The 16,286-nt window shown below is 49.1% G+C and overlaps 1 protein-coding gene across 1 annotated transcript in view; it reads left to right on the top strand.

Moving 5' to 3' along the window:
- The window catches only part of DCHS2 (dachsous cadherin-related 2), a 224,659-nt gene that overhangs the window by 130,130 nt on the left and 78,243 nt on the right, over positions 1 to 16,286 (top strand). Inside the window, exons 8-10 of the mRNA XM_074993969.1 lie at positions 564 to 721; positions 2,076 to 2,916; positions 12,440 to 12,679. Of these exons, the coding sequence (XP_074850070.1) occupies positions 564 to 721; positions 2,076 to 2,916; positions 12,440 to 12,679 (1,239 nt within the window). The remainder of the gene's footprint in view (positions 1 to 563; positions 722 to 2,075; positions 2,917 to 12,439; positions 12,680 to 16,286) is intronic.

Here is a 16,286-nt window from a genome sequence, read left to right on the forward strand (position 1 = left end):
AAACAAATATGGAGCTGGCTCATTATGTTTATGCTGCCCTAGGCAAAGATCAGATTTAGAGAATCACAGCTTTGTTCCTGCTTCCTCCTTGCTCCCTGGAGGAAGTCAGTCAACCCTGTACCTCTCACAGTTTACATCTCCCTCCATGGTAATTCATCTGCTAAAGCTCCACCCATGCTCTGCTCTACCCTCTCTGCTTTCCCTCTTGTATAAGAAACAGCCTCCTGGGACCTTATCTCCTTGTGCACAGACCAATAAGATAGGTAGCCCAGCCGTAGAGATAAACAAGTGTCTTGTCCCTCATAATCCCCTGGATTGGTATCTTGCAATTAAGATCACATTTAGCAGATCGTACTAGGTCTGAGCTTGATCCTCAGGGATGTAGAGCACCCGCAATGCCCATGGAAGTAAAAGGACTTGTAAATTCTCTTACCTCGAGGTGGTGCTCCGTATTATTTATTAAAAAGCTCAGTAATGTGTGATTATGGGATGCCTGCATTTGGTGAAGAGCATTTTCAATATTTATACTAATGGTAATTCATTCCACCCCGCCTCCTCCACAGAAGAGAGTTTAGGTCACTTCCAGATTGATGCAAACAACGGTGAATTGAGAACAACTGAAGCTCTTTCATACAGTTGGAAACCTAACTATAGAATACTGGTCACTGCCAGTGACAAAGGAATGCCTGCTCTTCAAGGACATGCAGTTGTTAACGTTCAGGTACCAGTTTTTTAAAACTCCCTTTAGAAAACTGATACTGTATTTTCCCTATCTTTAAAATAATTCTTTTAGAAGCTGAAAGGAAGATGCTGAAACTAGAATGTATGTGTTTTTATAAAATGAGTGTTATGTTCTCATCAGAATTCTTATTATTCTAGATATTGCTCTTTTGAACCAGGAAGTCAACTCATTTTGCCTAATTTTGATACTACTGCAATATTATGGGTTCAGAAGTTTGACATGCAATTATACAACATTCATGTCCTATTAAGAAGAGAGCATGAACATAGAACAGAGGAAAAATAGCCAATAAAAAGTTAAAAATGGAGCAGAGAGTAGGGAAAATGTAAAGCAAATGCAGAAAGACTGAAAATAGAGAAATTCTGAAGACAAAATACATAAAATAGGTGCAATTTCCATAATATACGATGCCTCTTCTTTGCTTGCAGGCCTATATGGAGCTGTCAAAGAGAACAGCTCTGCCATGCATGAGGAGTTTTAAATCTATCTTCATTTCCTCTCTATAGCCATCCACCTGCTGTTCATCAGAACCACAGTGGATCTGTTTTGTCGTGGGCTTTCTCCAAACCCCTACAGGTTGAATGTCACAGAAACTATTGTTCATATATCATCAGTAGGGAAGTCAATTTTGGTGCTTTTAAAGACTACAATCTACATTTCTTAGTCATGGAGATGATGCAGCTCAAATATTGAGGCATTTCTCTCACTCGTAGATCATTTTAGTGGTAGGAGGTGAAGGAATTTCTGGTCATTTCTGGTCAATTTAACCAGTCAGCAATAGAATAAATTGCCCATTTATATTTGGCAATCTAAACTGTGGATGATGATTTTCGTGGCAGCTCTAAGTCCCTGCCACAGGAAGGATGGCAGATCAAGAGTAAAAATGGCCGAGAAACACTTTTGCCATCCCATTAGAATTTGTGACTTTAAAATATATTCCCATTTAGCTCTATGGAGTAGTGGGGTTGAACTCTCTTTGTGGAACTCATGAGATTCAGAGGAGGAAGCTTACCTCTTGTTCCCTATCCTGCTCCAACCTGGAGTGCAGTGGTGTTCAGAAGGCTCAGTCTGAGTAGGGACTTGCTGGAGGATTTTCTAAGGCTGATTTTTAACTTCTGTTAAATTGCAGGGGAGGAAGAGGAATTAAACCTTTTCTCTGTGTTACAAGTGTACAATTATAAGGCCTGTTCTGTCCTTGATGCCCATTAATGCTAATGGGAATGAGCAAGCTACGAACGACTAGACCTCATTAATTAGTAAAGAAAAAGTATGTTGCAAAAATGCAATAGATGCAATGGGAAAAAATATTGTTGTCTTTGTGCTTCTGTTTCAGGTAGTCCCATTTCCTGAAGGGAGAGCTGTCTTTTCTCAAGATGTCAGGCACTTTGTCATTCCTGAAAATATTAAGCCTGCACAAATATTGAGCTCGGTGAAGCTTCCTGGTCACCATCTGCAAACCAACAGAAAGTTGCATTTTAGTATCTCAGAAGAAGTGGATGATGATCATTTTGAAATAGATAGTTCAACAGGGGATCTATTTCTTTCCAAGGCACTTGACTATGAGACAACATCTCACTTTCTTCTGAGAGTTATTATGAAGGATTATAATAAGAATCCTCCACAGAACTATACTGTTTTTCTCAATATTGATGTTGAAGATCAAAATGACCATTCTCCTTATTTTCGGGATAATTTCATAGTGATTGGCATAGAGGAGAATTTACCCGTTGGCAGTCTGGTCTACACGTTCAATGCAAAAGATGGAGATGGCAGTTTTCTCAACAGCAAAGTACAGTATTCCATAGCAGCAAGTGACTCTGGTGAAAATCTGTTTCTCATCCACCCTTCATATGGCACCTTGATCACCGCAGTTCCTATAGATAGAGAGGTCACTAACTCTGTTGTCCTGACAGTGTCTGCCTCAGATCAGGCAGCAAACTTAACAGAGCGCAGACTTGGTTCACTAACTGCAAAAATTGTCATTTTGGACATTAATGACAACAGCCCCAGTTTTGTGTCTTCTTCTCTTTCCCATGTCATGGAGAATGCAGAGGTAGGCTCTTTAGTGCATCACATAATTGCAAAGGATCCAGATGAAGGAAGAAATGGACAAGTTATATATCACATTCTTTCCGGAAATAAGAATGAAGCCTTTCTGCTAGATAAAACCACAGGTATTGTATATTCTAGATTCTTAGGCTGTGCTCATCACCATAATATCTGCCTACCTTCCAGGAGTGCATTAACCCGTGTGACTAACATCTGTCACAGTTTTGTTTTTTCAGCCACTCCCAAGCACAATATGTGTGTTCATTGGAGTGTATTGCATTAGAAGTGTTATGTAGAGAGAGAGAAAGAGAGAGTGCTTTATATTAGAGAAGACAAGATAAAAAAGTACACTTTGTACATAGAGAGAGGCAGATGGTGAGGTTTGTGATGGTTCTTCATTCCTGGGGAAGTTCACTCCCCATCCTCAGGCTGGCCCCCAGGAAAGTTCTGTTTCCTGCACAGGATCTGTCACTTGTCAGTTACAAACATGAATCTAGTTTTTACCTTTTCATAAGGGATGTTCAGTTGTACATCTTTTTCAGGAAATAAATGCTACCACTTATTTGTGGTTTTAGTCTCATTGCCAGTCCTGTCTGCGATTGCAGGCCCATGTATGTAAACTGTTTATCTGTGGGATTCCCTTAGTTTTGTGATAGATTTCTGGAACAGCATATTTTTCCCCCTCACACTGCTTATGGGCTCATAAATATATTTTAAAATGATGGAAAGAAAAGCTCCCTCACGCGTGTAAATAAAACTTCAAAATTCTGGTATGAAAGAAGGGGGAGCAAAAAGGGCTGTATATACTGCAAACTCTCTGGCATTGACATATGGATTTGGAGGAGCTGATATTCTGTACCTTTTATCAAACACCTATCAGGCTCTTTAGACAAAGGAAAGTAAAATAAAAGTTCCTTTCAGGCAGTGGTGAACAGTAATTTTTGATGGGGGACCACTTCAAGAATTTGGTAAGTGGTCACAGGCTTCACACCTCTATCATGTTAATGGAGAGGCATGAATTCTGGGATGCAGATTGGGTGCAGAAGGGAGATCAAAACAGTAGAGTGGGGTGAAGGAGCTGTGTGTGCTCTGAGAGGGAGTTGGGGTGAAGGAAGGAGTTGTGTCATGGATCAGGGAATTAGAGTGCAGTAGTAGGGGCAGAGTCTGTGAGGGGGTGTTGCGTGCAAGAGAGGGTTCTGACCTGGAAGAGGGGTCTGGGAGGGTTGTGACCTGGGGCAGGGATTAGAGTGTGAGAAGTGGGTGTTGGAGTCTGGGAGGAGGTATGGATGCATCAGAGATTTCTGAACTGGAGAGGTGTAGGGGGGATACGTGGCGGCGGGGGGGTTGGTTGAGTTGTGACCTAGAGCAGGAGGGGGTTGTGATCTGGGGCAAGAGATTGGGGGGAAGGAGAGGGCACAGGGTCTGTAGGGGGTATAGGTGCAGGAAGGGGTGCAGAGGGTTTGAGCTGTGACCTTGGGCAGGGAATTGGAATTGGGAAGAGGTGGGTGCCAGGTGCAGGCTTTGACCGGCAGGCACATGCTGTATGTGATAGCTCCTGGGTAGAGACCCAGCAGGATACTGAGGTGGGCTCCGTGGTTGCTGTGCCCATGCATACTGCTGAAAGTGGACTGCTGCGGGAGCCATGTGTGTCTCTGTGTTCTGAGCACCCCTTGGTGAGGTACTCCCTACACTGCCTGCACCTCAAGCACAACCTAGGGAGATTCCGTTGGTTAGTTTCCTGCCAATGGGAGCTGTGAGATTGCGCTGGGGGTGGGGATAGCATGCAGAGTGTCTTGGCACACAGCTGGCCATTTTGAGTGGTGTGTCCTCCTACTTGGAAATGAGAATGTAATAAAGAGAGACAACATGCTTCCCAGACTTTGCTCTAAGATCATCTCAGAGCTTAGAACTGCTACACATTCATTTAAATTACGGCTATGGGCTTACTTAAAATTGTAGGAAAAGGGAAAGAGGGACAAATTCAGGAAAATAAATATTCCAGGAAAGCCTAGGGTTTGTAAATCATATAGAAATAGTGTGTTTCATCACTTGTTTATTTACTTTTTCCCCTGAGAGAGAGAATATTAGTTGATGAATACTTTAATATGTGAAAGGTGTATCTGTGTCACAAGTCAAATGTTTCCTATAAATAGACTATCAGAACTTCAGAGGAGTTCAGGGTTGGGAAGGCTGCTGCTTATGAATTCAAGATAAATATTAAAAAGCTATTTTACCAAAACTTGGCTTTCAAACTCTCCATTTCAATTAAAATGAGAAAAAAGAAGCAAAATATGAATGAACATGTGAAAATAAAGTAAAAATACACAAGTCTGAAGAAACAACAGTATGAGTGTGTATTAATACCATTTAGCAGTTTGGTGTCCTTGAAGGGTTTTGGAATACAGTGACCACTTTAGTATTATTTAGAGCCACATTTTGTTGATGAATTTAAAAATCTGACAAAGGGCCAATAAACCAAAAGATAACCAAAATGCCAATTTACAGCATACTGGGATGCTTATAAGGAGATAACATTATAAAATGGCAACATTTTATTAAGTGGTTCAGATCCCTCTTGGAGACATAGCTACATCATGTTACTTTAGTGACATAATAAATTTATGCTGTGGTACTTACTCAGTAGAGAACACAGACAAGAGATAGTGAGCTGGATTCTGTTCCTTCTTGTACACCAACACAGTTGTTTGCTAAGGGTTTGCCTACATGAATTTTAGATCATGGCAAGCTGGGGTGTGAATCTACCCGGGCTGCCATGGTCTGATTGTGTGAATCTTGTTGATGTGCTTCAACCATTTGCTAAAATACTTCGGTCTAATTCTTTTTGAAAGAGGATGAGATGAAAGCTCATTAACACACATCAGCAGAGTGCAGATGGACAGAGCATGGTAGGTAAGGGTTGGGAAGATTTCCTGCATCAGCTGGCTGCCAACTAATTGTATAGACAAATCATCAGTTCTTCTTCAGATGTTTCTTCATGTGCTTTTCAACCAGATTTTCCCTTAGCAACTAGATGTAGGGTTGGCCTGGGTGGTCCCTGAAGTGGTGTCTTCATGGTGTCCAATACAGAACCCTGCTAACTCACTCCAGTTCTCTCTTGCCACCAGTGACAGCTGAAATGTCCCTGCGTTTGCCCTCGCAAGTGCACTGGCAGTTAACTACCTTTATCACCCTTAATAATAGTTAATAATTACAGTTTTAATTATTAGTAATGTAGGTAGTTAGTTGTTAGATGTGGCTCTTTGCAAGCATTGCTTTCCCCTCCCTTGAGCTCTGAGCCTGTGGGAAGTGCATGCCCAAAAGCAATGTGCATACTCTGTGTTTGCAGTAGCTTGGGAAGAGCCATCAAAGAAATTGCTGCTCAGCATCTGAAGGCCATTCTGATTCAAGAGGCTCTTCAGTTTCATTTAGAACATGGGTCTTCATACTTGGCACCAAGCACCTTTCCTTCAGTGCGAAGTGCCCCAGTTCTGGTGACTGTCCTGGCATAAGGTATTCCAGTGCCATGTGGCCACATGGCCTGGGATCCCCAGGTGATGTGCAGGCATTGGTCCCGATCCCCAATGTCTTAGAAAAAGAGGCAGGATAAGACACCGGGAGTCCAGAAGTGTGAGACCAGAGTAGGGCCACACTGTTTCAGGCCCACCACTGCAGGACCGTGTGGCCACGCCTTAGATGTTCATAGGGCTTTAGTGTTTTACATAGACAGAACAAATCCATTCAGGAAATCTCCCAAACTGTTCTTAGTGGTGGACAATAGGATGAAAGCTCTCATCGTGGTTAGTGTCCTGTATCTGGGAATGCTACAGCCTGGCAAGGGTATCCCCATTGCCTCTCACAGCACATTTCACCAGGGCTCAGGCTTCATCCACAGCTTTTCAGGGTCAGATCCCCACACAGGCGATCTGTAGAGTCTCCTACAGACTGTCTGTCCATCCACACCTTTGCCACACGCTGTGCGATTACCAGTCAAGCTCGAGACAGCACAGCTTTTAGTTGTGCAGTGCTCCCATCAGTGCAGAATTTTGATCCCTCCTCCTAACTAAGGCTTGAGTCACCTGAGTCGAATGCACATGAACGAACACTGGAAGAAGGAAAAATGGTTACTCACCTTCTCATAATGTGTTGCTCATGTGCATTCCAGTAACCACCCTCCTCCTCTGTCTGGGTAGCCGACAAGAGGGAACTGGGGAAGGGGCACTTCAGCAGGGTTCTATATTTGATGCCATCAAAGTACCACTCTGGGATACCCATGATGATCTTACAGCTAGCTGCCAAGGGAAAAGTTTTCTAACTACCATGAGTGTGTGGTGCACAAGCCTCCTTAGAATGCACAAGATCAACACATCTTGAAGAACATGATTTTTTCCAATCAATTACACCAATGCAACTACATTGGAAGCCCCACAAGGTATGTCTACAAAAGGACAAAAGACTGTGACTGGTCAGGGTCAGCTGACTCAGGCTAGTGAGGCTTGGGCTGCAGGACTAAAAATCACTGTGTAGACGTGTGGGCTTGGGTTGGAGCATGGGTGGAAGGTGCCAGGGCTTGAACTTTCACACAAGCCTGAATATCTGCACCATGATTTTTCAGCCTTGGAGTCTTAAATTCATGGGCTGGAGTGAGCTAACCTGGCCAGCCATGGGTATTTTTATCTCTGTGTATACATACCCATAGTGACTAAACTTCATCAATGAAGTGTGTACAATATTAAGAAACCAGTAGTGCCACATGTATGTCACTCTTTTCATGGTAATAAGTATCAGAGGGGTAACTGTGTTAGTCTGTATCTGCAAAAACAATGAGAAATCCTGTGGCACCTTATAGACTAACAGATACAGGCTACGTCTACACGTGTATGCTACATGTATTTCGATGAATAACGTCTACACGTCCTCCAGGGCTGGTGCTGTCGACGTTCGGCAGCACCACATCAAAGTAGGTGCTGCAGGGGAGCGTCTACATGCCAAAGCGGCACACATTGAAATAAGTGTGCCAGGAACAGCTGCAGACAGGGTCACAGGGCGGACTAGCACTTCCGGGGCAACAGCTAGCCGCTCCCTTAAAGGGCTCCTCCCAGACAAACTCAGCCTGCACAGCATGCGGTTTGCAGAGCCATAGGCACGCACACCGCGGCGAAGCAGTTATGGACCCCCAGCAGCAGCAGCAGCAGCAGCCAGAGGTCCACCTAGCTGCCCCTGCAGGAGCAGTGCTCGCCCTGCTCAATGCCATGCAGGAGGCAGCTGACCACCTTTTATTCGTGGAAGCGGAGCTGCCCCCAGGGGAAGAGGAAGCAACCCCAGACCCTGCTGCCCCCCGCTGCACACGCTGCCGGCTGTGGAGCTACCCCACGAGCACCAACTGGTGGGAGCGGCTGGTGCTTGGCGAGTGGGACGACGACTGCTGGCTCCAGAACTTTCGTATGAGCCGGCAGACATTTCTGGAGCTCTGCCAGTGGCTCACCCCTGCACTGAGGCACCAGGACACCGCCATGCGGCGTGCCCTCAGCGTGGAGAAACGGTTCGGCATCGCTGTCTGGAAGCTGGCCACTCCAGACAGCTACCGATCCGTGGGGCAGCAATTTGGCGTCAGCAAGGCCACCGTCGGTGCTGTCCTCATGGAGGTAAGAGGACCCACGGGGAGGGGGAGGCAGCCCTGGGAGGGGATGGGAGGGGAGCCGTGGGAGGGGAAGGCCAGACACACCCTGCACACCTCTCATTGGTGCTCTCCCATGTCCTTCCCCTGCAGGTCGTCTGCGCCATCAACGCCCTGCTCCTCCACAGGCTCATGTGGCTTGGGGACCTGGATGCCACCATCGCGGGGTTTGCCACCCTGGGGTTCCCAAATTGCTTTGGGGTCTGGATGGGACCCATATCCCCATCCGAGCTCCGGAGCACAGCGGAGGATGCTTCCTGAACAGGAAGGGCTACCATTCAGTGGTCCTCCAGGCCTTGGTGGACAGCCGGGGCCGCTTCCTGGACATTTATGTTGGCTGGCCTGGCAGCACCCACGACGCCTGGGTGTTCCAGAATACGGGCCTGTGCCGCTGGCTGGAGGCGGGGACCTACATCCCCCAGCGGGAGATCCCTGTGGGGGAGACCACGATGCCCCTCTGTCTTGTCGCAGACGCGGCGTACCCTCTCCGGCCCTGGCTCATGCACCTTTACACGGGCCATCTCCCAGCCAGCCAGGAGCGCTTCAACACGCGCCTGAACCGTGCGCGCCAGGTGGTTGAGCACACATTTGGCCGCCTCAAAGGGTGCTGGAGGTGTCACCTCACCTGCCTCGATGCGGGCCCCACCAACATCCCCCAGATTGTGGGCGCGTGCAGCACCCTCCACAGCCTGGTGGAGAGCAAAGGGGAGGCATTCTTTCAGGGCTGGGCTGTGGAGGCTGGCAGGGCTGACGTGCAGCCACCCACTGCCCTCAGTCGCCAGGTGGACCTTGAGGGGCTCCGGGTCCGGGAGGCCCTGCGGACCCATTTCGACCAGGCCGCGGGGTGAATGCTGGCAAGCCCCCCACTGCACACCCCCCATCCTCCACAACACTCTCTGCCCCTGCGCCCATACCACAGAGCACCGAAGAGCACACCCCCCCGACTTTTCTTGCAAATGAAAATAGACCTGTTGTTCGTGAAACCACAAAACGGTGAATTCTTATTATTATATTATTACTACAAATATAAGTGTTGTATATTATATGATAACCAAAAAACGGGAACACAAGGAAGGGGAGAACTATTTACATGGGGGGGCACGTATCATAAAATAACAGGCGTCTAATACAAACTATATACAACATAAATAAAGGGGATATGTACAAAGTGGGGGTTGGCGGGCGCGACCCTCACCTCAGCCTCAGCCTCAGCCTCAGCCCTGGCCGGGGCTGGCTGGGGGCCGGGCGAACCGGCAGATACGGCTGGCAGGTGTCAGCAGGCCCCAGGTCCCCCTCGGCAGAAGGCCCCTCGGTGGCGGACGGCGGGTGGAGCAGGCAGAGCGGCGGCCGGTGTGGCATGGGGGGCCAGGTAGTCCGCGATGCGCTCAAACGTGCGCATAAAGGCCCCCCATGCCTCCTGGCGCCAGGCCAGTGCCCGTTCCTGCAGATGGAGGCGCCGCTCGTCCACCCGCAGGCACTGCTCTGAGACCTCCAGCTGCCGCCGGAGGATCGCCGGCAGCTGGGGGTCCGTCGCCATCCCGTGGTGGTGCTGGGTCCACCGTCGTCCCTGCCCTGGGGTTGGTCGGTGCTCCGTCGAGGGGATGGCCTGCAGTGTGGCCCCGGTGGGCTCTCTGGGACCACTGACACCTCTCCAGCGCTCTCCAGTCCCTCCGATGGTGCAGCTGCGGAACACGGGGGAGAAGAAGAGTGGAGACAGCCGTTAGTGTGGGCCCTGAGCCGTGGCCCTTGTCCCCCCACCCCTCTGCTGCTGGTTCCCCATCCCCGTCCCCGGGAGATGCTGCTGCTGCTGATGGGTGTCCCACCCCCTCCCCCCGGGGGACCCTAGGTTCCGCTCCCCCCATCCCCAGGGATGGGGCATGGCACTGTCATGCTGGGGGGGCAGGGGCTGATGCACTCTTCTGAGGGACATGCTACTGCTGTCCTTGGGGCCATGGTCATCTGGGCATGTGGAGGGCCCTGGTCATGTCTGTTGCCCCCTCCCCTCAACCCCGGGGGTGTGCACCAGGGGGGTACATACCTGATGGTCCGCTCCCACGGTCGGGGGACACCCTGTGGGCGGACACCCTGCTGGAGCTCTGGGACGGGATGGCGATCCGGAGCCCCCGTCGCTGGAGGAGGATTCCCCCTCCTCCGGCATCCCAGGGGTGGGCTCCTGGGGGGGGCCCTGGGGTATGGGGCTTGCCTCCAGGGCGGACTCCGCCTCCGGGGTCTGCTGGGGCTCGTCAGCTGAGGTGTCAAGAGTGGCCGGCGGGGAGGAGGTGTGCCGGAGGCCCAGGATTTCCCTTGAGCTCCTTGTAAAAGGGGCAAGTGACGGGGGCGGCCCCAGATCGGCTGGCCGCATCCCGGGCCCTGGCGTAACCCTGCCGCAGCTCCTTGACCTTACTCCTGACGTGGTCAGGAGTGTGGGCAGGGTGACCCCGGGCGTCCAGGCCCTCGGCCAGCTGAGCGAACGCATCCGCGTTCCGCCTCTTGCTCCCCATTACCTGGAGCACCTCCTCCTCACTCCAGAGCCCCAGAAGGTCCCATATCTCGGCCTCCATCCAGGAGGGGCCCCGCTGCCTCTTCCCCAGCTGGCTGCCTGTCTGGGAGCCCTGGCTCCCCTTGGGGGGGATGCCCTGGGGGCACTTGGGGGGCTGGCGGGCAGCCATCGCAGCGGGGGGGGAGTCTCTGGGCTGCAGGGAGGCGTGCAGGCAGGCCGCGTGGCTGTGCTGCCGCCTGCATGCTTTCTCAGCTTCCTGCACAGGAAGGCAGGGGGCAGGGAGCTTTAAGGGGCTGCTGCACGCAACGACCATAGAGCTCAGGGGCTGGAGAGAGCGTCTCTCAATCCCTCAGCTGATGGCCGCCATGGCGGACCCCTCTATTTCGATGTTGCAGGACACAGATTGGCTACACGTGCCCTACTTCGACGTTCAGCGTCAAAGTAGGGTGCTATTCCCATCTCCTCATGAGGATAGCGACTTCGACGTCTCGCCGCCTTACGTCGATGTCAACTTTGAAATAGCGCTCGCCACGTGTAGACGTGGCGGGCGCTATTTCGAAGTTGGTGCAGCTACTTCGAAGTAGCCGGCACGTGTAGACGGGGCTATATTGGATAGTAATAGAGAGAAAGCCGTACTAGTCTATATACTATCAAAACAAAAAAGCAGTAAAGTAGCACTTTAAAGGCTAACAAAATAATTTATTAGGTGATGAGCTATCGTGGGACAGACCCACTTCTTGAGACCATAGCCATACCAGAACAGACTCAATATTTCTCAATCTCTGTGCCTTAAATATTGAGTCTCTTCTGGTATGGCTATGGTCTGAAGAAGTGGGGTCTGTTCCATGAAAGCTCACCTAATAAATTATTTTGTTAGTCTTTAAAGTGCTACTTTACTGCTTTTTTGTTTAAATATATTGGAGCATAGCTTTCTTGGACAAAAACCCACTTCTTCAGATGCATTCATCTGGCAAAGTGGGTCTTTGCCTTCACCGGATGAAGTGGATTTTGGCCTACAAAATCTTATTTTCCAAAATATCTGTTAGTCTGTAAGGTGCCAGAGGACTTCTCATTTTTATTTATATCACTGAAGATGTAATTTGTCTTGTAGAATCTTTGTGGTGTGGTGTAGATACAAGGAAGAATAAAGCTTGTCTCATATGGCTCCCAGGGCTGTCAAAAGGGGGATGTGATATGCCAGTTGATTTACAGTTGTGATTTACAGTTGATAGGAAGGATCAGCCTATTTGTATACTGAACATATTTGATATGGAAATCAATGCCATAATTACAGTTATATATTTTCAGTGTTCACAGCGCATTAAGAGATCACCTAAATATTTGTACTCTTTGAGCTTCTCTTGGACTGCAGAGGTTCAATGAATAGTGACTATTTTGATAGTGTAACTTACTGTACTAAGGGAAGTGTTGTAATGAAGCAATGTCCTTTTGACCTTCCTTTCCCTTATAACAGGATTGCTAACAACAGCCTTTCCTTTGGACCACGAGAGTCAAGACTATTACAATTTGACTATCATGGCTCTTGATGATGGCACTCCGGCACTTTCTGCAACGCAGATTCTGACTGTGAGCATTGTTGATGTAAATGATGAGAGGCCTGTATTTGAAAAGCAATTGTATGAAGCCGCAGTCTCTGAAAACCAAGAGCCCGGAGAGTTTGTCATTGAGGTGAATGCTGTAGACCGAGATTCAGGTAATTTCAGTCGTTTTAATTATTACTTTCATAGTGGACGTAATGTTTTTGATTTTGACTTCTAATATCTGTACGTGTATTCATCACCTTGCATGGATCCAAGATTATAGCAAGGTTTGAGTTTAAAATCTGGCTCTTCGTTCAGATTCTGAAGTATAGGGGGTGTTCTGAGTTGGTGTTTCAGTCCGGCCCATCACTGTTTATTGTGTGTAGTGTAAAACTGGTGGTCGGATGAGTTTGTAGAAATGGGGAGTGCTGTGTAGTGTTTCCCTTCAATGAAAGTTGTGCAGATAGCTAAACCATGAGGGGTACATATGTGGTGCAATAAAAGACCTGTGGAATGGCCAAAGCTGGTGCAGATCAGTTGATTTGCTACTGGTCTGTAAGGCTAAAAATTGCAATGTAGATGTTCAGGCCTGAGCTGCAGCTAACTTCTGAAACTCCATTAGGGGTGGGATGGTCTCAGAGCCAGATCCTAGTCCAGGCCTAAACAACTCAAATACAGTTTTTAGCCAGGGGTACCCAAGTCAAGTGAGTTGGGCTCTGAGTCTCAGAGCCCTGCGTTTTTTATTGTAGTGCAGACTTACTCTGTATAGTCGACCCCCAACTTATGTGCAGGTTGCATTCCTGCACAACCCCACTTAAGTTAAATTTGCGTCACTTGGGGGAGGCAGGAAACTGTCAAGTGCAGCAGCGCAGGATAGTTTCCTGTCTCCTGTGAGCAGCGTGGAACTGGGAGCCAGGCTCCAGCTCTCCTCCACTCACAGGAGTGTGGAAACTGTCCAGTGCTTTTGGACGCACGTGGTGTTCGACAACGGTAGTGTGAAGGGCATCGTCTCCAGATTGCCTCTGGGCCTTCCTGGTATGGGACCGTCCTGGTGCTTGAGGGGGTGGTGCCCAGTCCCCATCATCTACCTATGGTGTGCCATCTGGCATGACTGATGGGGTGGGGCTCTCTCGGCCCTTTGATGGCACGGTTGTAGGGATGGAAAGGGAGAGACGGACAGCATGTCAGCCCTGCACTGGTGTCCCATGGGTTGCGCCCCACACCCTGTGCAGGCAGCAGCCCCTCATCGAATGACAGGGCGGCCATGGGGGCTCATGGGTGCTGACAGGGTCCCCAGCCTTTGGTACTAGCCCTGTGTGAGATCCGACTCTGCACACCCGCTTTCCCGTGTGAGTGGCTCACGGTGCTCTCCATGGGAGCAGGTGCTGAGTGTCACCAGCTATCGTCACGACGTGCTGGGAGCCACCGCCAGCTGGGCTGTGTCTGGCCCAGGTCCACTGGGCATGCAGGTGGCCCACTGGTGTCTATCGGGCTTCCACCCAGAAAGCTGGGGTGTGCACCCTGCCAGGTACTTACCAGAGGGTCTCTCACTGAGGTCTGGTGATGCCCGGCTGGCTGAATGTGAAGGAAGGTGGATTACCAGGTCCCTCTCATCACCGGACTGCTTTGTGGGCAGCTCAGTGTTGGGCAGGTTGGTGCAGCTTTGGGGTCCAGCCTCCTCCACAGCCCCAAGGTGCGGCTCATCTGCCGCAGTGTCCAGGATGGCATGCAGGGGAGGGGGAGCTGTCCCTGGGCCCAGGAGGGTTCAGAGCTCCTGGGAGAAGGGGCTGGATGCACGCCCAGGCATAGCCCTGCTGCAACTCCATTACCTTACTCCTCGCTTGGTCAGGGTTGCAGGCATGGTGTCCCCGGGTGGCCAGCCTGGTGGTGAGGTGGGAGAAGGCAGCTGTATTGCAGCGCTTGTCCCTTGTCTCCCGGAGGACCTCCTCCTCCACTCAAAGGCCCAGGAGGTCCCTGATCTCTGGCTCCGTCCAGGAGATGGCCCATTTTTCTGGGGCCTGTGTGGGCCCCTGCAAGCCCTGTGAGGGCTCTGGCAGGGGGTGTGGCTACTGGGGCAGCTGGCTGCTGGCCATCCCTGATTCTCAGCATTCTGGGGGTAGCCATGATGGTGTGCTCCAAGCAGCTCATGTTTTTGCTGCTAGCATGCTCTCAGCTTCCTGCCACAGGGTGTCTTGGTCCCTGTGTCTTTAAAGGCAGCTGGACACAGGGAGCTTAGAGCCCCAACGCTGCCAGTCAGGACATCTCGGCGTGTCAGCTGTCTGGTGCCATGGATGACTCCTCTTTTGAAAGAGCAGCCCCTGCACCGTCTACACATGTGTTCTTTCGAAAGGGGCTACTCTTCCTGCCCTGGGATTGGAGGCGCGCTTTCGAAAGCAGTGGCACGTTCTTTTGATTTCCTTTCGAAAGGGTGCATTTTGTGTGGATGCTCCCTGTTCGCTTTTGAAAATTTCCCGTTTTCGATTTTCCTTTTGAAAGACCATGCTAATATAGGCACAGCTATTGTGTTTAAAAGCTAATTGAGTAGATAGAGGTATTTTCATAGCACTGAACTGATCTAATATGCATTAATCGCTTCTGACCACCAAGGGGCACTGTCACCCAAGATGTTTCTTGTAATAGCTCAGAAAAAGAATCTTGACATAGAAGCCAGCTGCAAATTTATAACATAATGAAAAATTGAGGACATGAAGTCTTTGTATATATTTTTAAAGTTAATAGCTATAATTCTTTTTCAGAGACATACAAAATGGATGAGGAAGAGGGATTCCTCATGTTCACTTCCTCTGTACTCCATACTTTCTTCCTCCAAATACGTTTTACAGTAATGTGTAAAGCTGTGTTATGTAAAAAAAATTGTTAAAAAGCTGGTTAACAAAACCACCCTTTGCACTCAGCAGGATTTACAGTTCTACTAATGTGCTTGCAAACTTCATGAAAGGCAGGTCTGAGGGAGACAGACTATGTAGGATGAACTATTCATCTGAACGTGTGCCCTATGTGCGCGCTGTTGGGCACCAGCTGTAAGTAGGAGACCACTGAAGGGATGAAGGAGGCAAGTAACCTTGTGGGTCCATGCCTGATGTGAATCTATATGTCTCAAAGCCAGAATAATAGCTGAGTGGTATCTGTGTCCACCATCTTACCCCATGCCCCCACAGGATTATTTTTATTTACTTTTTTTAATCACCAACAGCATGTTCAACACTGTATCAGTATGGAAGTGAAGGAAATACCTGATGTGAAAAATGTATAATCTAAAAGAGGAATATCAAAGAGCATGGGAAATTTGCTTGAAAACCTCACCCACCCAATCCCCATGATTATTTTTTAATCCTTGTGGGCAGTGCACCAGTGAAAGTTGTGGGAGCATTTAGAATAGGGAGGTGGTAGCAGAGGGATGGGAAAATGAGATGGAGATGACATCCCAAGCATAAGTGGTGGCATGGAACAGTAGCCAGCAGCAGGCTGTCTGCATAGACACATTGGTCTGGAGCCATATGATGTGGCTGAAGGTTCCTTCGTCCAGCTCTGTTATTTTTGAACACATTTTCCAGTACCTGCGGTCCTTCCATTAAGGCTTTTTCCTCACATGATCAGAACTTGGTCCAGTGTTATGTGTATGCTGCAGCACAATTCAAACCCAAAACCAAAGCTGGGGAAAAATACATTAGATAGATAGATCTAGAATTGATTGTGAACCTGATGGGGAAGGCAGTCAATGATTCCCCCCCCCCCCCCCGAATTTGAAATACTAAAATA

This window comes from Carettochelys insculpta, chromosome 4, assembly GCF_033958435.1.
Source record: "Carettochelys insculpta isolate YL-2023 chromosome 4, ASM3395843v1, whole genome shotgun sequence".
Lineage (NCBI taxonomy): Eukaryota > Metazoa > Chordata > Testudines > Carettochelyidae > Carettochelys > Carettochelys insculpta.